This window comes from Carassius auratus, chromosome 30, assembly GCF_003368295.1.
Source record: "Carassius auratus strain Wakin chromosome 30, ASM336829v1, whole genome shotgun sequence".
Taxonomy (NCBI): domain Eukaryota; kingdom Metazoa; phylum Chordata; class Actinopteri; order Cypriniformes; family Cyprinidae; genus Carassius; species Carassius auratus.
In genome coordinates this window covers 27,156,098-27,178,275 of record NC_039272.1, presented here as the reverse complement: position 1 = coordinate 27,178,275, position 22,178 = coordinate 27,156,098, and the positions used below count along the sequence as shown (strand labels likewise).

The window sequence follows — 22,178 nt, the reverse complement described above, 5'->3', positions numbered from 1 at the left end:
ATGCTTAAGATGTAAAAAAGTAACATGACATACATTGTTCTCTAAAATACTATTAAGAAATGCATAAAGGCACACACCTGTTCTATGCATACACATCTCATCTTGACATAACAAGCCATTTAATTGCACACATCCCTTTAACTAGAAATCAACAACCAAAACACAGACACTGTTTTAATAAAAGGTGGCACAGACTTTAATTTTTTAGATTCGCAGCACATTCTACAAAGACACAAGAGGGGACAGAGAGAAAGAAAGATTCAAGAACATGGAAGATACCGGTCACAATTGTTTTTTTGTTTTTACAGAGAAGCTTTTATTTCCCCCAAACTTTGAAGAGAAAGGTGTCTAGAAAGATCCATCTAAAATGGTAAAAATGCTTACAAACACGTACAAAACAAGCGCTAGCAAGATTTAACGGATCCCAATGTCAGTGAAGTACAAACGGTCAATCCATCTTCTGAGGTTTTACGAAATCTGAAAATCAGGTTGCGAAAAACTAGCACAAAAAAAAAAAAAATCCCTCAGGAATGAATCCTTTTCCCACCCTGAAAACCCCCCTTTATCAAATCAAAATAGACGTTCATCCCTTAAATAAAACTGTACTGATATTAAAACTTTAAAGAACTGAACTCAATATTTACACTTTCCCCAAAAAGTCTCATCATCAAGACGAAAAGATAATGGGACAATAAATTCATTGGCAAGAAAACGAAAACAAAAAACTAAATGATGATTACATTCTGCATGTTGCACAGACTAAGCATGCAGCTCTGGTAAGGCCAACAGCGGACATCACAGATGGGCTCCCTCTACTTACGAAACGGTACAATCAATAATGGAAAAATTGCATTAAAAAAAAAAAAACATGTTAAAGGAAAAATAGGATCCACTTGCTTTGGAAGAAAACGTTTCCTTCAAATATGTTGTCTAAAAAATATTGTTAGGAGAAATGGCAGGGAGCACATCTACCCAAGAAGCAGAGGAATGTAGGCTCTGAAAACAAGCTGAAGTGATCGGGTACAGCAGTTGGGCTTGGATCTCCACCCTCTAGAAGAAGCGACCAGAGTACTGCTTCACGCTGAAAGAGGAAATGACACGCTTGAGACCACACACAAAATCTCATCATGCTGGGACAGTTCGTTACATGCGCTGGATATGCCATTACAATAAACAATACAAAACAAACTGTATATAAAAGTATTATAATAAAGTTAATACAGTACTGACAAAGCATGAGCACATCATCTAGTTTATAATACACTGTGTACAAAAGATAATTAAACTAGCCGATTTACTTATGAGAGCATCTTAATGATGTTTTCCTAACTATATTTGCATATTTTAGGTTTAATCATATTAGCATGCATTTATTTATTTTTAATTTAAGTAAAATTAAGAAGCTCAAATTAGCTTTGGGACAACTAGTTGTCCAAAAACCTACTAGTTGATTAGTACAGTTGAATAGATTTTCTACATGTTCTGTTTTGATATTTTAGCATCAATGCATTAACTTAAAAGCTGCATTAATTTAAAACAGTTTACTCAATAAGAAATGTAGCCATTTAAAAATTAGCCTCATTATCCCCAGCTTCCTTAAGTCAGTTTTAAAAATATGTACACCTATATGAATAATGGCAGACATTTGACAGCTCGTAAGCATTTTGGATTATTGTCTCTCCCGGTTACACTCACATGATTGCAGCAAGAACTGCTGCATTTACATCCTTAACATTAATCAAACAACTAAAAGAGGAAATCACTCACTGAATAACTTCTGTAATGTTAATATGTTTATAAGCTTCAATGCGCGTTAAATGAGTCATTTAATGCAATTTCATGTTTTCCTTTCTCTTTGGTGTGTAACAAGCTGATTGTGCATAGATAAGATCCCTGAAGTTGCAAAGACTAAAGTCTCAAAACCAAAGAGATATTCTTGATTAAAGTTTAGCCTCTGCCACGCCCCCCTAAAAGGCTTATTCAAACACACCGCCACGTCTACGTCACGATGTGGAAATATTTGCGTAATGCCACCCAAAATTTGCTAGGACAATCTGGTGCTTCTGAAACAGCTACTGTAAGTATTTTTTTATATTAGTTTAAGTATTTGCTATTGACTGTTCAGAAGTGGAGTTTTGCTCATCGTGTCTGAGTGAGTGAGTGAGAGAGTGAGAGAGGGAGTCACACAGTGGAGTCAGCTGTCTTAACCGTCTGTGGCTTGTAAACTGCAAACACATGAGCTTCATCACTGTGTCTGTCACGTGACTCTGTTTCACTTTCGAGCTTGAACAGATGGTAAAACTAAGGACATTATTAAATGTCTTTACATTTATTTTGAAAGATCAAGCTCGCGATTATGGAAAGGGGTGTTAATTTTCCAATGAGTGCTTGAGGTGTTCGGCCAATCACAATGCACTGGTCCAGTTGGCCAATCAGAGCAGACTGCGCTTGTTGGAAGGAGGGACTTAAAAATGATGTGTTTGAGACAGGCAGGGCATAGAGGACCTACAATAATGTACAGTATTTTATAAATAATGTGTTTTTTAACATTAAAAGCATGTCAACATATTCTGTTACACAAAATAATTAACTTTAAAAAAAGCATCATATGACCCCTTTAAATGCATACACTGAAGAATATGCAGAGTTTTATTGTATATTTGATTATGAAATTACTGTAGTATTTTTGTAGCACAGGCCTACAAGGAAAACTTAAAAAGCACTTTATTTGCATATTTATTCTAATATATTTATTTTTATGCTTGTCTGTAATTAGTAATTCATTTATTATTGATTGTTTACGTCTTTAATAAGCTAAAGAACTTTACTGTGATATGAGAATTATGAAATTTCAATAATATATAAAATTGTGGTTTTGTAACAACCTTATTTCCAGCACAAATAACTATTGTGATGCATATCATGAGTTACAACAATGAATCATTCTCAAAAAGACCAATCATTTACACCACTTCACAAAGTATAGGGTCAATTATGATTTCATATCTGCTTTAAATTTAATAACATGACTTAATTGTATACCCAAACAATAAGGTGAATAATAAGAGTGCTTCATTTGAAACATAAAACCATGATACAGACAAGAGACAGGTTAGCATTAGAAAGCAGTCACACTGGCATGTTACAGTAGACAAGCTGGTTTATGATCGGTTTACCCATGCTATTAAGTATAAGCCAGCACTGACATGGCCAGATGTGAGTTCAGATGTTAGTCAGAGCAGGCCTCTTCAGTTAGGATGGGTGAAATGTGTTTGAGGGTGGGGGCAGATGATGCTGGGCCTGTGCTGTAGGGCAGACCGTGCTTTGTTGTCACTTCATCTAACTAACAACAACAAAATCACAAGTCTTCCACACAGAAGCAAGCCAGCGTTCACTCCATTCTCCTGGGTCCCACTCATTTGCCCCTTGGTAAATTATATTTGGATTTGATCCCAAATGGAACTAATATAACAAACCCTTCTGTACACATTTCACAAAAAGGAAAATATATGAAACTCCCCTGAAGTTGGAAGCTGTTAGATCAGGCAAAAAGAAGTGCATGAATCGGCAGTCAAATGTATATGAAGCATAAAAGAAAGTGTGAGGAACTACTGAAAATACATTTTAGTTTCAAATAGTAAGCAAAGAAAGACAGGCAGTTGGAATTAGCAGTTTAGCACCTGTATTTTCACCATAACAAAATATGTTATGACTTGATATGCTCAGGAAGCTGTGATTTGTTTGGTTAAGTGTGACCTTGTGTCCAAACCAGGTATGAAAACAAAGCAGGTGAATATCTTTTCTCGGTCTAGCATTGGGAATAGAGATTCTTATTCCGAATTGGTTCTATAAGGATTGTTAAATGAAACCACCGTGGAACCGTAATTGTTAAGTGAATTCAGAGCCCACACTGAATCTCACTGTCGCATCTGATTAAAACACATGATGGTTATGTGTCAGGATGGGGTGGTGGTAAAGTTCTGGAATAGGCGATAGACTCACCTGTTCTGAAGTAGGTACTGGGCATTCTGAATCTGGTCTTGTGTGCCTGTGATGGTAATGATCCTGTCCTCTGAGCCCTCCAGAGGCTCGTCGATTTTAATAGATGCTCCCGACTCATGACGGATCTGCTTGATCCTCTGGCCACCTTTTCCAATGATAGAGCCGGCCAGCTATAACAAGACATGAAGTAAATGTCTCCTAATCCACTAAAACTAAACTAAAAAAAGTGGTTGAAATACTAAATACTAAAATACATAGTTATGTAAAAATCAGTTATCCAAAAAGATTAATTCGGTTTCGGAAGCTCTCAATTTGATTTTGATTTGATTCAGACTGATTTGAGTAGCTTTCAGTTATAATCTCCACTTTGATTACATAAGAAATAAATATTTTGGCTAAAGCCCAAAGTATCCTTTGGTTATTATGTGTATGCTACACACAAACAAAATCAACATGACGAGCAAACTATGTGTTCTGCTGAACTCAATCAACTGCAGTAACACACTGTATAGACCAGTGGTGCTTAGCAAGTGTTGCAATCAAGCCGAGGTCAAATAAAATAAAAAATATTGAATATTAAAATGAAAATTTGAAAAAAAGTTGAAATACTAAAATGACAAACTGTAAATTAGAGCAAATACAAAAAAAAAATAATAATAGCTAAATTAAACTGATACCATACAAATAATACCTAATATCACATTGACAATTATGGCAATAAAATATAAATAATACAAAAGTAAAGGCCAGTTCACACAAAGCACAATAACGATAAAGATAACGATAAAGATATAGTTCTAAAAATCGTTCTCAATATTAAAGAATAACGGAGTCCACACCACAACTATAACAATAAAGGCACAGAGAAACGATATCGCTGGAATCACTTTCAGAACGATTTTTTTTTCTGATGAACGATAAAAACATTGCCAACCAATCAGAATCAATCCTGCTGTAATCTGCTCGAAAATGTAAAGCAGCAGACGCGCGTCAGCTTAGAATACGCAGACAATATCGTTCGCTGGTGTGGTCGCTAATATCGTTATCTTTATTTTTTTCATTCTTGGTGTGAACGGGCCTTAACACTGCTGCTTAGGTGTGGGCAAACAGTTTGAATCAGGTAATTTCCCAATCCCACTGTTTCAAACACTCATTATCTGCACCACCAAATAAATTCAGAAGTGAACATTACATTTATTTAAAAACTGAATAAAAACACCAACTATAAAAACCTTGTGTTTTTCTACTTTTGCACTCACATCTTTAGGGATAGTCACTTGTGTTGTAATAACAGGCCCACCAATGTCACTGTAAGAACCTCGACCACCTGTTGAAACAAACATCTTACTGGGATTCAGCCAATGCCTATAATGTAGGCCTCTCATTCAAGCAGTATTAATATATACAATCCATTTTCACAATAACTGACACACTCACCAGACTGGAAGGGCTCCCAAGAAGAATTATTGTCTTCAGATGAAACAAGAAAAGAAAAAGAAGATGGAAAAAGTGATCAAGATATCAGAGCTATGACAGTAAAAGATAAAGAGAGAGAGAAAAGCAGGAAACGCTACACTATTGAGGCGTGCAGTGCTCCGTTTGACTGGAGGTAACCTTGAGCTAGTGTGTATGTGTGCAGCTGAAGAACACTCACCATATCCACCTCCACTCTGTGTACAACGATGGGGGGGGAAAGACAGAGAAAAAAAAAACATGGAGTCAATTCAGAGAGCACAAGCATAAACACAAAGCACAGTCTACATGGATCGTTGATTCTTTACGCTTTCAATCGGACACTTCTATTTAAAAAGAAAGCAATAAACCAGTCGAGGCCATGCAATAAAGTGATTTTTTACCAGAGTTAAAGGAGTTTTAGGGCACTGTTAGGAAGATGCCACACACCTAACATTCTTTAACCGCTGTTAAACCATTGTAATGCCTGGGTTCAAAGCATAATGATTATTAAAAACTGTGGAATAAATATATATATATTTTGCATTGACAATTTTGTCAATTATACACATTTAGCCAATTTTTTATTATTGCAATCTCATTCATAAAATTTTCCAATACTTTACATTTTCATTGGAAGTGGAAGGAACAAACATTATCGTATCATGAATCAGAAGAAGAAAATTGATTAATTTGTCATGAATTTACAAGAAGGTCAGAAAAGCCTTTTTATTTTAATTTTTTACATTTTTAAATTCAAAATATATAATATTTGAAATAAATAAACTAACATTTACTATATTAAAATGAACTGCATCATTCATATCTTTTATTTTATTTATTTTGTAAGAAACGTGGCCTGAATATGTTATTATGAGACTGAGCTGAGCTGAACACACTGGCAGTTTTATTCAGATTTCAGCACTGAATTGGACATGCGTGTGCTGATACTCTGTCTATGTGGATTCTGCTCACTCCGTGAAGCGAAGCCCAAAGTTCATTGGCGAGAGTGATGGCCTTCACCTACGTATTTAACTGCTCCTTGGTAACCAAGGCAACAAGTGATTCAAAAATCTGTTGCCAAGCAACAGCAGGCCAAACCAGTGCGCTAGGCACAGGAGCTCCACGTATGAATCGATTACAATGTCACTTCAGAAAGAAAGACCAAGCCATTCTACTTTTTTTTTTTTAACTGCCCATTAATGAAAAAAAAAAATCTCTATCATCCTTCACAATGACAGATGACCCTCAAATGATGAATCTCAATATATGCTGAAAAACTACAAATTTATATTCAGATGTTGATTTATGCTCATTGCTCACCATGCTCTCGTAGCGGTCTCCAGCTCGCCCCCTTCGGTCACTGCTTACAGGAAGAGAGACATGGTTAATTTTATGTGCTTATAATTGGCACGCTTCTGAAAGCTCTGAAAAACCTAACATCACGAGTGGCCAAAAAATAAAAAAACCTACCAACAGACAAACTTGAAATAACAAAATAGAGATAAAATAGAAAAATATTTACATTTAAAAGGCTATTATTTGATTTCAAACTTTAACTGAAGTGATTACAAAATATGCCAACTATTTAATTAATGGAAAGCAGAATTTGGTAAAAATAAAACGATTTCAGAATAAATACAAATCACAGGGCCTTAAAATTCTATTTTTGTTAAACTTTTAGTAAATTGCAGTTTAATATTAAAATTTCATTTAACAATTACAGCAGATTCTAGAAACAAATTTAGAAATAAAACGGAACTTGAAAAAAAAAATATATATAGTCATTCATATTCATGGTGAAAAGTGTTTTTTTATTGAAAATGTATTTTTACAGAAATACTTAACAACATGATGAACTACCGTAATTCCTTAAATAATAACCGGTAGTCAAATAAACGCCGGGCCTCTTATAGTGGCCGGGGGCGTGGTCAACACGGACAAATAAAGGGCCGGTCTTAAATAAAGGGCGGGGCAAATTTGTGCAGCAGAGCCAGATAACGAACGTACACGCCCACTGCCGGATGTTTCTCGAGTCAAGAACCGGTTGCATCGGTTTTCGGATCACCAGTACACTGAACCGAGAAACGCTTCTGTCGGACGCGTCCGATTCGAGAACCGAGGAGCTGATGATACTACGCATGCGCGATTCAGCATGAAGAAGACTGAATTATAAATAGAGGCCTGCCTCTAATAAAAGCCTGCTTCAAATAAAAGCCTGTTACCTTCTGCAGTTCAGGTAAATAAATTACGGTATATGTCAATTTTGTTTTCTATTTGACCAATAAATGTAACAGCTTTTAGGACCCACATAAACCCATCTTGAGTCCTGTTAGTAGTCAAATTCATTTTCTTTCTCCTTTAATCTTGGTTTGGATACGTGTAGTGTGCCAATAAATGTTTCAGTCTAATTGGTATTCATTTCACAATGTGAAGTTTAGCATTTTGTGATTTACTGCTCATTTTTGTTTTGCTCCTAGTGCGAAGGTCAGTTAAATCTACAGCTTTTCTGATTACTTACTTTGGTCTGTCATCCATATTGCTGTGATAGCTTTGGTGGGAAAATCGATCACCTCTGGAAAAAAAAAAGTAATGTAATCAGTTATTCCTTTCCCACTAACACAAATGTAGTTCTATGCTGGTATAATGCATATTACACAAGATAATGACAGATTGGCCAGTGAACTCCTAAGAACTGCAACACTTATTAAAAAATAAACACACACACACACACACACTTACATGTAATTTTATTTCATTACAGTTATTAAGTTGGCTTGAGAGAGCCAACTTACTGATATTGTATTTAAACTTCTTATTATTATTATTCTTCTGAGACTAAACTGTTGACTGCTACTCCTCCTAGAGCTTTAACTCTACAAACTCCAAACTCAGCCCAGCTCTTCAGACTGATCTGAAGTTAGTTGCTATATCTTTTTAGACTGATCGGACTTATACTTTTCATAAAACTGAAGATTAAAAATCATAAAAATCCCATAGACTTGCATTGAAAAGCCTCTGCTCATCTGAACATTCCGTGAACTCCAACTGTCAAAAATTCAAATCTAAACACACTGAAGCCCATTAGACTCAATCAGACTAACCTATGTACTATTACTAACCCATTCAAACTCATTCAAACTCATCTATCTATCTATATTCAAACTCTATCTATCTATCTATCTATCTATCTATCTATCTATCTATCTATCTATCTATCAAACTCATCTATCTATATTAAAACTTATCTATCTATCTATCTATAATCAAACTCATCTATCTATAATCAAACTCATCTATCTATCTATCTATCTATATTCAAACTCATCTATCTATCTATATTAAAACTATATCTATCTATCTATCTATCTATCTATCTATCTATCTATCTATCTATCTATCAAACTTATCTATCTATATTAAAACTAATCTATCTATCTATCTATCTATCTATCTATCTATCTATCTATCTATCTATCTATCTATCTATCATCAAACTCATCTATCTATCTATCTATCTATCTATCTATCTATCTATCTATCTATCTATCTATCTATCTATCTATCTATATTCAAACTCATCTATCTATCTATCCATCTATATTCAAACTCATCTATCTATCTATCTATATTCAAACTCATCTATCTATCTATCTATCTATTCAAACTTATCTATCTATCTATCTATCTATCTATCTATCTATCTATCTATCTATCTATCTATCTATCCTAACAACATGCTAGTCATGCTAAAAATCATGCTAGCAACATGCTAGTCGCATGCTAATCATGCTAAAATCATGCTAGCAACATGCTAATCATGCTAAAATCATGCTAGCAACATGCTAATCATGCTAAAATCATGTTAGTCGCATGCTAATCATGCTAAAATCATGCTAAAATCATGCTAGCAACATGCTAATCATGCTAAAATCATGCTAACAACATGCTAGTCGCCTGCTAATCATGCTAAAATCATGCTAGCAACATGCTAATCATGCTAAAATCATGCTAGCAACATGCTAGTCGCATGCTAATCATGCTAAAATCATGCTAGCAACATGCTAATCATGCTAAAATCATGCTAGCAACATGCTAATCATGCTAAAATCATGCTAGCAATATGCTAGTCGCATGCTAATCATGCTAAAATCATGCTAGCAACGTGCTAGTCATGCTAAAAATCATGCTAGCAACATGCTAGTCGCATGCTAATCATGCTAAAATCATGCTAGCAACATGCTAATCATGCTAAAATCATGCTAGCAACATGCTAGTCGCATGCTAATCATGCTAAAATCATGCTAGCAACATGCTAATCATGCTAAAATCATGCTAGCAACATGCTAATCATGCTAAAATCATGCTAGCAACATGCTAATCATGCTAAAATCATGCTAGCAACATGGTAGTCACATGCTAATCATGCTAAAATCATGCTAGCAACATGCTAATCATGCTAAAATCATGCTAGCAACATGCTAGTCGCATGCTAATCATGCTAAAATCATGCTAGCAACATGCTAATCATGCTAAAATCATGCTAGCAACATGCTAATCATGCTAAAATCATGCTAGCAACATGCTAGTCACATGCTAATCATGCTAAAATCATGCTAGCAACATGCTAATCATGCTAAAATCATGCTAGCAACATGCTAGTCGCATGCTAATCATGCTAAAATCATGCTAGCAACATGCTAATCATGCTAAAATCATGCTAGCAACATGCTAGTCGCATGCTAATCATGCTAAAATCATGCTAGCAACATGCTAATCATGCTAAAATCATGCTAGCAACATGCTAGTCACATGCTAATCATGCTAAAATCATGCTAGCAACATGCTAATCATGCTAAAATCATGCTAGCAACATGCTAGTCGCATGCTAATCATGCTAAAATCATGCTAGCAACATGCTAATCATGCTAAAATCATGCTAGCAACATGCTAGTCGCATGCTAATCATGCTAAAATCATGCTAGCAACATGCTAGTCACATGCTAATCATGCTAAAATCATGCTAGCAACATGCTAATCATGCTAAAATCATGCTAGCAACATGCTAGTCGCATGCTAATCATGCTAAAATCATGCTAGCAACATGCTAATCATGCTAAAATCATGCTAGCAACATGCTAGTCACATGCTAATCATGCTAAAATCATGCTAGCAACATGCTAGTCGCATGCTAATCATGATAAAATCATGCTAGCAACATGCTAATCATGCTAAAATCATGCTAGCAACATGCTAGTCGCATGCTAATCATGCTAAAATCATGCTAGCAACATGCTAATCATGCTAAAATCATGCTAGCAACATGCTAATCATGCTAAAATCATGCTAGCAACATGCTAGTCGCATGCTAATCATGCTAAAATCATGCTAGCAACATGCTAGTCATGCTAAAAATCATGCTAGCAACATGCTAGTCGCATGCTAATCATGCTAAAATCATGCTAGCAACATGCTAATCATGCTAAAATCATGCTAGCAACATGCTAATCATGCTAAAATCATGCTAGCAACATGCTAGTCGCATGCTAATCATGCTAAAATCATGCTAGCAACATGCTAATCATGCTAAAATCATGCTAGCAAAATGCTAGTCTCCTGCTAATCATGCTAAAATCATGCTAGCAACATGCTAATCATGCTAAAATCATGCTAGCAACATGCTAGTCGCATGCTAATCATGCTAAAATCATGCTAGCAACATGCTAATCATGCTAAAATCATGCTAGCAACATGCTAATCATGCTAAAATCATGCTAGCAACATGCTAGTCGCATGCTAATCATGCTAAAATCATGCTAGCAACATGCTAATCATGCTAGAATTATGCTAGTCGCATGCTAATCATGCTAAAATCATGTTAGCAAAATGCTAGTCGCATGCTAATCATGCTAAAATCATGCTAGCATCATGCTATATTAAACCTAATCTATCTATCTAAATCTATCTTTCTATCTATCTATATTAAAACTAATCTTTCTATCTATTTTATGGTTGTATCTATCTATCTTCTGACTGTATCTATCTATCCATCTATCTATCTATCTATATTAAAACTAATCTATCTATCTATCTATATTAAAACTAATCTATCTCTCTATCCATCTATATTAAAACTAATCTATCTATCTATCTATCTATCTATCTATCTATCTATCTATCTATCTATCTATCTATCTTCAAACACTATCTTCAAACTCTATCTATCTACCTATCTATCTTCAAACTTTATCTATCTATCTATCTATATTCAAACTCTATCTATCTATCTATCTTCAAACTCTATCTATCTATCTATCTCAGACTGAAAACCGTCAAACTTAAAACTTTTTAAACTTCTTAAACTTTTCAAACTTTTCAAACTTTTTCAGACTTTCTGGTCAGGCTTTCTCAAGCCAACTTAAAGTTTGTCTTGACGAACTTTTTTATCTAGTTATTTATTGATGCCCTTATTGAAAAACTCTAAGTACCTGCAGGGTGAGGAACTGCTACATTCTCTTACCCTCCTCTAGGTGGTGGTGGTGGAGGCAGAGGCAGATTTCGGGCCCTACTGCTCCCACGTCCTCCTCTGCTTGGTGGGGGTGGGGGTGGTCCACGACGAGGGCTCATATCATCATAATCCCGTCTGGATGGAGGCATGGGACGACCTCCACGGCCAGGAGGCATGCGATCGAATCCTCCTCTGCCTCGCATTGGGAACCCTCCCATAGGCCGTCGCCCTCTTTCTTCATACATCATGGTGAAGCCGCCATAATCATAGGTCTCATCATAAAAGTTTGGGTCATAGGGCTGGGCTCGACCTTTAATGGGAGCCTACAGATCATGCAGGACAAATATAAGCTTTATTTACCAACAAGGAAGAAACTTTGCTACAATGTCTAATGAGAAGAAACCGTTTGTCAGTATGTTTTCACCTCACCTCTGAAATCAGCTCTAGAATGACCTTGATGCACTCAACCACACGCTCAGGTTTACCCCCGACGAGCACTACACGGTCAGTGGAGTGGGGGCAACATTCCTGGAAGAGCTTGATTGTGGTCTGGGTATTCTTAAAATGAATGAACCAATTTCTCATTGTCAGGGATAATTGTGTTTTTTTTTTTTGTTATGCCGATTTAAATATTAAGCCACCTGGTTACTTACTCTATTTTACAATATGTGGAATTTTTAGTACTGTGCTTACCTCCCTCAGTTCCTTGATCTTGGCACCTTTGACTCCAATAATGCCTCCGGCCAAGCTCTGATGAATCAGCAGACGCAGCTCACAGTCAAAGTCAGTCCCACTGTAGTGCTGATACTGCCAAACATACAGCGTAAAGGAACATTTAAGGACACATGGAAACCAACAGACATTTTGTCACATCCAATCAAAGTGAATCGATGCATTTTGGTAAGACAAATATCCATATTCAAAATGTAATAATCACTTTAATCTAGCTTGCGCTCACTGTTGTAAACGGAAGCAGTTCCAAGGGAATGATGTTTGAGGTCAGCTTTGCGCATGAGCCACTCAGAAGTGACACACACCGAAAGGCAGCAGAGAGATTAAAACAAAACAACGGTCACTAATTAGAAGTACAAAACAAGGATTTGTAACGAAGAATGTCAGGGGATTTCGATATAAGCCAAGAGGACTCTGATTTTCCTTTGCTAGCTTAAGTAAGCAAACTTTGCTTCCTTTGATCCTGTAAACAAACGTTGGTTTTCACGAAATTCACCAGTGCATGCGAAACAATGACCTCATACGGCATCTGCCCAGAGCTGCTTCTTTGTACAACTGTTGGCGCAAGCTACATTAAAGTGATTATTACGTTTTAAATATAGATATTTTCTCACAAAAACGCATCAATTCGCTAAAGGAGGCCTATGTTCACCCCCCGGAGCCGTATGAGACACTTTTTTTATGGATGGGAGCTTTTTATTTAAATTCTTTTGGATTAAGCACTGTGAACTAACCCTTTAAGCATTCTACATTTTTAAAAAGTTTTTTTAAAGTATTTTATGCTCTGAATTTTCAGCAGCCACTACAGAAATTCTTCAGAAATCACTCTATTATGCTGACTTGGTGCTCAAGGAACATTTCTTGTCATCAACATTAAAACATTGAAAACAGCCGATAGCATTTAGAAAACCAGGATACTTTATTCAGGATTCTAAAAAAAACATGAATAGAACAGCTTTTATCTGAAATTTAAACTTTTTCTTGTCTTTGTCACTTCTGATCAATTTAATGTACCTTTGCTATATCATTAAATATCAAATTATTACAATTTAAACACCTGGTTACAAAATTGAGCTTTTTCAGCAATTAATCAAAAAAGATTATAGTATAGCTTTACAATATTCTGAGTAGAACAGTGTACAAAGTCTTATAGAAAACTGAAGTCATTTATAGACTGAAAATCTCCAAATCATATGCATTTGAAACAAATGTACATAAAATGTTAATTTAATGGTGTCTTTAAGGCTTTCAATACTGGGTTTGATTTGCTCACCTCCTCCAGGGTAGGGATGATCTTCAGCAGAATCTCACCGATAGTCTCTATATCAGCGCTCACACTCAGGATACTGTAGCAGCACATCGAGACAAAAGCAAAACAAAAGGATACAAAACTTTAGATCCAGAGCCCTGCAGCATACCATAAAGCAATGAAGAAAGGAGAAACAAGACTTTGAATCAAAAGAAAATAAATTACAAAAGGGGGACTGCTGAACACATGTTTTAAGTTTTCCAACACTGGACTGAGATACGGGCCATTGACATGCACTCAGTTCTCGCACATTCAATTAATACAGGTCTTGAAGAGATGGGCGACAGCGGGAGGGCTGAGACTGAAAAGGCACTGTATGGCTACACGAGCCAAGAGAGAATGAGAGAGATCAAGAGAGATCTGCTTACCACTACCCCACCACCAGAACATTTGGGGGAGAAAGAAAGAAAAAAAATATATTCACAAGTATCTTCAAATCACTCTATGGTGCCATCAGCACATCACATTCTCACAATGATGAGAGAAACCAAACCAAAAACTAACATAAAAAGCAAAAAAATGAGGCGAAAAGGAGGGGAAGGGAAGAATGATAGATTTATTTGCAGATAAAGAGGCTGAACGTATGTGGGCTAAGAGAGAAAAAAAAACAAAAAAACAAGGGGACAGAAATGCAGCACCAGAGAAAAATCAAAGACAACAGTGATGAGTGACAGAGAGGGCTGCGGTAGGGCGCAAGCTCAGAATCATGGACAGTGATGTTGGGAACAGTAAGGGAGAGGGGCTCTGGGGTTGGGGGTCAACAAGGACAGAGCGAAAAGAGATGGCCTTCTCCACAATTCACCGTCAGGTCACCAAATGAAAATAATCATCCAAACTAGGACTGGGCAGTATGATGCATAGGATGTAAAAACTGATTGATAATTAGCCGTTTTACTTCATATATAGACTGTTTTAAGTTATTTGCAAGGAGTAATGCAAAAATCCTAGCGATGCACCAAAATATTTGGTCAAATTAAATTAAACCTGAAATTAAAGTTTTGATTTAGATAAGTGAAAATAAATTTCCTGTAATTAAATTCGGTAACTTTTTAATAAATAAAAACCAGACGTAGTTCTTAAAATAATGCGCGAGCGCGAATCTTTCCACTCGCACCAGTGATGTGCGGGTCAATGCCTACTATATAAATGACAAAGGTTTAATTGGCATTTTTATTTCAAAGGATCCGACCGACAGCGAGACGAATATCATTAAAAATATTTTTAACGTTCTGAGTGTTAACGTTCTGATCCGTTAACATGGCTCAAAAAAACAAAAAGGCTGCGCATCACAGACAGTTTGTGAACCTGGAGTTAGGCATATGCCCAGTCTGCTCTCAGTGCTCTGCTCTCGCACTGCACTCAGGTGCGCTGCATCCTGATTGGTTCAGATAACATACTGCAGGAGGTCAGGGCCGCAGAAAATCGTCCTATAAAGCGATTTAGAAATCGCGCACACTCAAATCGCGATTTTATTTCGATTTCGATTAATCGCACAGCCCTATTTACAATATTGGTTTTACATTTGCTTTCAGAATTATTCATATGTTATGGATAATCTGATAGTTTGGTTTCATAAAAAGTGAAATATAAAAAGCAAAAGTAACTTTCATTCATAAGTGCGGCATGGTTATATATATTTTAATTTGCAACAAAATATTTTTTGTCATACCACCCACCCCTAATCCACACACTTCATTCAGCAGAGACTATGAGTGAGGTCTCTCCCCATCTGAGAAGTGACTGATTAGATACAGTTCTGTGCGACAAAAAGTTCGTAAATTATATTCAGAGACTTAATGGGGGTGTTGAGGGAGGAGAGAAAACATATATATTTAAATATATATACAAAAATAAATTAAGAAAAAAAAAAAAAGTCAAATGGAACAATAAACGTTTCTTAAAAGGGGAGGGGGACTATATGTATGAAAATGTTAAAATGAAACAGAAGTCAGGTTATCAAAGACATGTGTTCTCTTTCTAATCAGGCAGTGAGGCAATAACTGGTGGGACATACCGCTCTGGGCCACTGCTGTCTGGGACTGATACACTGGCATTGTACTGCATTGGTCGTGGAGGTTGGCATTGGGCAAGGGCATTCAATCACATGATGTCAAGTAAGGTGCCCATTTAAGGAGGGGCACGTTTATGGGCGGGGCCAACCGGGGTGTCAGGTGGGCGGGCGGGCGTTCAGGGGCGGAGGTTGGGCCAACATCAAGGTGGGCAACGCAGGAGGGGCAAGTCGATCCAGTACATGGGCAATGGAGGAAGGTGGCCAAAAACAAAAAAGTAAAGGAGAGGGAAGAGGGGGAAAAGGAATACATTTTAATTGAATACAAGGCTATACTCATTAAACTACTGTCCAATTTTCTTTTTTCTTTTTTGAAGAGACTATGCAATGAATGCACATGAAACATGGCTGGACAGATCTGAAGACATTTTTTAATGTAGAACCACTGGGCAACAGTGGTTCACAGGACTATGGGTCAGCTCAAGAGTCAAGACATCTGTAATTGGGTTTTCAAAAGTGGGGGGACAGTGAAAGAGAATGCCTTCAAGAACAAAGTCGAGAAGTGCTTCCCCTTTAGTACACAATGTCAAAGACTCACAAAATAGCCTCATTTCAGAGAGCTTGTCTGTCCAAATGAGCCAACCTATAGCTACAAAACAGAAGACAAGATCAAATGCATAAAAAAATTTGCAGGATTGTAATGGACGGATGGTGTCTTTAGTTTTGATTTGTGTGACTTCAAATCCGACTGATTTGTGTTTTTGCTGAAATGCTCATGAAAACAAATGTTGGGTTTGAAAATGCTCTCAGAAGTCTCGTTAAAACGGGACCATTAGAGAACTTTGATTAAAGGTTCATAATGGTCTTAATACTCACATCTGTGCGTAAGGCTTTAATGTTCTTGCCTCCCTTTCCAATCACAGCCCCTGCATTCTGAAAACAGAAAACGACACTTCTAAAAATGTAATCTATATCAAAGAAATGTGCATTTGTATGGCTTCACTCACTTTGCTTTGGAGCAGCACCCTGAGCTCTACCATTTCATCTGTGTTGCGGGAGCGTTTGAATGCCTGTTCCTCATCCATGTCCTCAGCAGGGCGCTTGCCTTAGGGAACACAAATCTGGCACATGAGCCTCAACATCAATTAAGACATTCCTGTTTATCAAACTGCTCGTTCTGAGAGAATGCCATTATGGAATCCAAAACATAACCAAGCACTTGTGACTGAAGTTCTCATGAAATTTGAGGACTTACAGAAAGCAGTTTAACAAATAATCCTCTTTCTACCATAAAAACATTATGTTAAATCCAAATGTATACATGCTGGAATTAGGGATGCACCGGTTGACCTGCCATAAATCGGAACTGGATGGTTTTTGGTTAATATACGCAATCGGATGGTTTTTGGTCTTTTTTCAGCTGATTTTTCCAGAAGTGTGACCGTGTGCACAGACTACAATGTAATTATTCGCTATGTCATTTGTGTGGAAGTATTCCGAAATCTGTGCGCAGGACACGGGCAGCCGTTCAGCACTGGACGTGCAGAGCTACACGTCTGAGGCACAGATAGCAGGAATCGAACAGCTGTTGTTATACTAGGGCACAAATAAGAGCCCCTTTCCTGCTCACTGAAGCTGCGCGAGCGTACTGTACCTTTCCTTTCCATGTGACAAAACTGAAATGTTTTTTTTTCCTTTTTTGTAAATTAGAACTTGCATACATGTTTGAAACGCCAGAGGTAAACATCAGTTATGCATAGGATGATTTTTAACCTTAAAATTACATCGACTTAATTGGATTTTAAAATCACCCGCTGTAGCACAATGAGTTTCATTCACCCAATTAAAAAAAAACAATTCGGGTAATGATTCACATCTATATTTTTTTTACTTGAGTCAATAGTTACTTATTTTTCATTGGCTCAAGTAAAAAAATATAGATGTGAATCATTACCCAAATTTTTTTTTTTTTTTTTTTTGGATGAATGAAACACTTTGCATCGGTTTCATTTGCACCAACATTATTTGATTTTAACATTTTGGAATAATGTATTTATATAGCATACTTTTATTTAGTCTCATTGGTAAAGACCTTTTTTTTTTTAAATCAAATTTAAAAACTAAAACAAATACTGAATGCTGATGAAGAAACATCTCATTGAATGGGTGTTGATTGTGTTGTTTGGACTGTAGAACTATGCATTTATTGCCTTTAATTTCCAAGAAGGTCTGGCTGCAGACTTGCACTTGCACTCTCAGACTTGCACTCTCAGACTTGCATTCTCAGACTTGCACTCTCAGACACTTGCACTTCCGCTAGTGACGTCACTTGCAGTCTTTTTTTAATTTTTTTTTTTACTTTTTTTTTTATTTCCCAACATTTTATAACAGTAGCCAGGTGGTGAAGACAAGAAAAAAATAAACAAAATAACAATGTCACTTGCAATCGCTACTTGCACTCTCTGCTACCTTTTAATCGAAACAAATCGTGCTTGTTGCCAATGGAGACAAGAAGCTGTGGTGGTGAATAAACGCGTTAAGCATTTTTCCATATAGAATAAACTTTCTACAACTTGTTTATATCACTGTCTTTGTCCATTAAGCTACATTATGTGTTTTATTTATAATGATTTTCTATAGGAGGAAAACGTTTAATGTACAATTTAACGCACTGCGTTCTGTACACTTCTGCTTGCCTGAACGGAGTTGATCCTTTTAAAATCACTTAATGCATTTCATAATGCACGTTCATATTTGCTGGTCTGTATATACTGAGTCAACAACAAGACATATAGGCTATGCATGCTGAATTGTCTTTATCATCTTTGTCTGTTATTAGGCCACATTAAGCGTTCGCATTGTGTTCATAGCCATCTGCTTGCCTTGTACATTAAATAATAACTATATATCGAATTTGGTCTTTTAATTGAACTTAACGTATCCTAATACATTATGCCATATTAAGCGTTTGTTTTTTTCTACAGGAGGAAAACGCTTAACGAAAGACTTTGTGTATAGTAATAGACCTACTAATTTAGTTTTAATCATTTAATCACCACCACAGCGTCTCGTCTCCATTGGCAACATGCACGAACGTGTTGATTGCAAGTGACGTCACAGGTAGCGGAGAGTGCAAGTAGCGATTGCAAGTGACATTGCAATTTAGTTTCTTTTTTCTTTTCTTCACCACCTGGCTATTGTTGTAAAATGTTGAAAGATTCAAACAAAAAATTATCAATAAATATAAAAAAAGAATAATAATAAAGACTGCAAGTGACGTCGCTAGCGGAAGCACAAGTGTCTGAGAGTGCAAGTCTAAGAATGCAAGTCTGAGAGTCCAAGTGCAAGTCTGCAGCAAGACCCTTCTCTTAATTTCACATGGTTACAGTTAATCTTATAATTTAAGGCCAATTCTATGTAGTTTCAAACCAATTCAAAAACGAAAGCTAAATGCTGATTTCAGTATCTATGTTTGTATTGAATATAGGCTACTTACTGTGCAGTTTCTGCCATTAATTTCAGATGGTTATGGTTATTTTTTTCAATAGCCAAAAGACAGTTTGGCCTATTAAATACCAAATAAACATCTTGTTTATGCATAGTTTCCATCTTTTTTCGGTTGCTTAAAGAAAAAATCGGAAATCAGTATATGAATCGGCCAGTTAGGTTGTAAAAACATCGGTATCAGAATCGGCCAAGAAAAATCATGATCGTGCATCCCTAGCTAGAATATAAGGCAACCACTCGAGAAAATGCTCCTATTTAGGTTTTTTTTTTTTTTTTTGACCCAATCATTAATATAAACATGCACTACAGTGGGAATATATGTTGAGCTGAAAGATGAAGCTATTAGGCCATCAGAATGCATCAGAACATGTCTGCTGCCATTTAGCCTTTATTTATAACTCTTTAACAAGGACAATAAAAATAAAATAATGGGAACTACCTTCAAAACCAAGGTCACAGAAACAGTGGACAGACACAGTTGAACTCTATTCCTTACCGTTAGTGTCAGTGTTACTGAAAGTGGTATCTTCTTCCTGCTGCTCAATGTCTGTCTCCATTGTCTTCAGCCAGCGGTGAAACTGGAATAGGCTGTCCTCGACGGGTAACTCTAAGAGACATATCATCTTAAGTTTAAAAAAAATGCAGAAACTACACCATATTTAAGGTCAATTTGAAATCTTAATTAATGTAGAAAGTTTGTTATTCCAAATAAATTATTTCATAAATTTTCATCAAAAAGTTATAGCTTGTCCTGGATCAGAATCGACTTTTAGCTGATGCAAACATGGAGTCTTCTCCTCCAAACACCTGTCAGTGATTCTTAATTGATTTTGATTCAGGTGGTACAAAATTTTACAAAATGTAAACACAAATCTTTAAAATCAAGGACTGACATGTATTGCATTTACAAAGAAATACTAAAATAAGCAAAATTATTCACCTAATGTAGATACAGAAAAGAAACCAAGGCAAACTTTATATTATTATTAGCCATATTACTAAGTGAGAAGAATGTGCTAGAATACTGGAGAGTCTGAATGGACCTTTGACATCATGACACCACAAAATAAAGGAAGTGTTTCCTTATCTACTGTAAGACTGTTTATTCCTCCAACCAAACTATACATGATTCATTATAACTTTCATTTGTTTATAGCATCATTAATCTATCATTTGTTTATAGCATCATTTACCAGAATCCAACCACTGATACAGTGACAACTTTTCACAATTCAATAATTTCCAGATGAATAAAATCAGGTTCCATCTTACATATATATATATATTTCACTCTGATACGTCATATTAAAAAGTCAAACAAGTCTGTGCCTACACAATGTTACAGTGATATTATTAGAGGGCAATATTATGCTACTAAATATTACCATTTACATGCACTACGGTATTTACGTAGTACTTAACAGAAAACAAATTGAAAATACGAACAAGAACAGGATGTACATTAAAATAACGCAATATACATAAAACATTCTAAATCAATTTATTTCAACAATTACAACACCATTCAAATGCAAAGTGAATGTATTTTACCCGCAAAACCCAGTGGCCAGTATTTTAATTATTAAATGAGACCTAACGATATCGAAATATTCGCATTGGTTATATATTAGAAGCACACAGGTTATGGCCCAGTGTTTCAAAATGGTGCGCAAGTAGCATTTAGCCTGCTAGCCTTACAGTTACAGTTGCCATAACAGTACAAGTCTTCATTAACTGACAACACATCTGCATTTACTGAACTGTGCGAAGGAAAACCATATCATTTTGTGGACAATAACAAGAACACCTGTCCAAAAATGTATATAAATGAAATCTTTTAGCGCCTGCGATGTATGGGCACAAAATGGCTTGTTTTCTAGATTCACTCCTATTGCGAGCAAAATGACAACACATGGTTTAGTTAGTCCATTTAGTATATTTATTTAAAAAACAGTTTTTGCCGTGTGCAAGATTATACTTTCGTTAGATAATAGGGAAATTATTATCTGACGACTGTTGCGTATGATCAGCAGGAAACTCCATTTTGAGAATTGCTTACCTTAGCAAGCTAACTGGCTAATTTACAGTACGACGACGCATTTAATGGTCAAATTAACGTTCGACGCTTCTGTTATTTATTACTCCCGGAAATAACGGTACAGTTCTAAAAGGTGGTGCCTGTGTAGAAATACGACTCAAAATACTGAACAAACCTGCAGGCAGCCCTTCAGTGACACCAATATTCACCCGAAATTTCTATGTATTCTTCTACCTTGATTTCATTGTAGGTTTACGTGCTATTTTTAGCTTCGTGATTGGCTGTACCGGAATTTAAACGCGCGGATGTATTGGTTGAAATGACTGTCAATATAAAACCTAAGAATCTAATTGGGTAAAGGGCTGTCAGCTAAGCACTGTTGCCCCGCCCCTTAACATTCGCTTACATTAGACTATCGTCATAGCAACAGAGAAGCACTCGACTTGTCTTGTGTGCCCTACCATAAATAAAATGACACTTTGTTTTATCACCGTTTGTAGTGACAGATTTACAGTCGATAATGGTGCACCCTCTCATGTCTTTCACATCTTACCGGTTTGGGTCACAGGGTATTGTTATAAAAAAACTGATCGGACTAATCCTGTCTTATACAGTTCTCCTT

The 22,178-nt window shown here is 36.3% G+C and overlaps 1 protein-coding gene across 5 annotated transcripts; it reads right to left on the bottom strand.

The window, feature by feature from the left end:
• Nucleotides 1–161: 161 nt before the first annotated feature.
• Nucleotides 162–21,844, bottom strand: hnrpkl (heterogeneous nuclear ribonucleoprotein K, like). 5 transcript variants are annotated; one of them, XM_026212499.1, is made up of 16 exons: nucleotides 21,732–21,844; nucleotides 20,015–20,125; nucleotides 17,019–17,116; nucleotides 16,888–16,944; nucleotides 16,018–16,061; nucleotides 13,968–14,040; nucleotides 12,656–12,769; nucleotides 12,392–12,520; nucleotides 11,975–12,285; nucleotides 7,976–8,029; nucleotides 6,778–6,820; nucleotides 5,657–5,672; nucleotides 5,440–5,472; nucleotides 5,262–5,329; nucleotides 4,003–4,172; nucleotides 162–1,081 (listed from the first exon to the last, which is right to left on the bottom strand). In XM_026212499.1, exons 2-16 carry the CDS (start codon nucleotides 20,073–20,075, stop codon nucleotides 1,051–1,053), a joined length of 1,302 nt encoding a protein of 433 aa, XP_026068284.1. In that variant the 5' UTR covers nucleotides 20,076–20,125; nucleotides 21,732–21,844; the 3' UTR covers nucleotides 162–1,050. The 5 variants fall into 5 exon arrangements, with proteins under 5 accessions (XP_026068284.1, XP_026068285.1, XP_026068286.1 ...); XM_026212500.1 differs by having other exon boundaries at nucleotides 6,778–6,817; XM_026212501.1 differs by lacking the exon at nucleotides 5,440–5,472.
• Nucleotides 21,845–22,178: the final 334 nt, after the last annotated feature.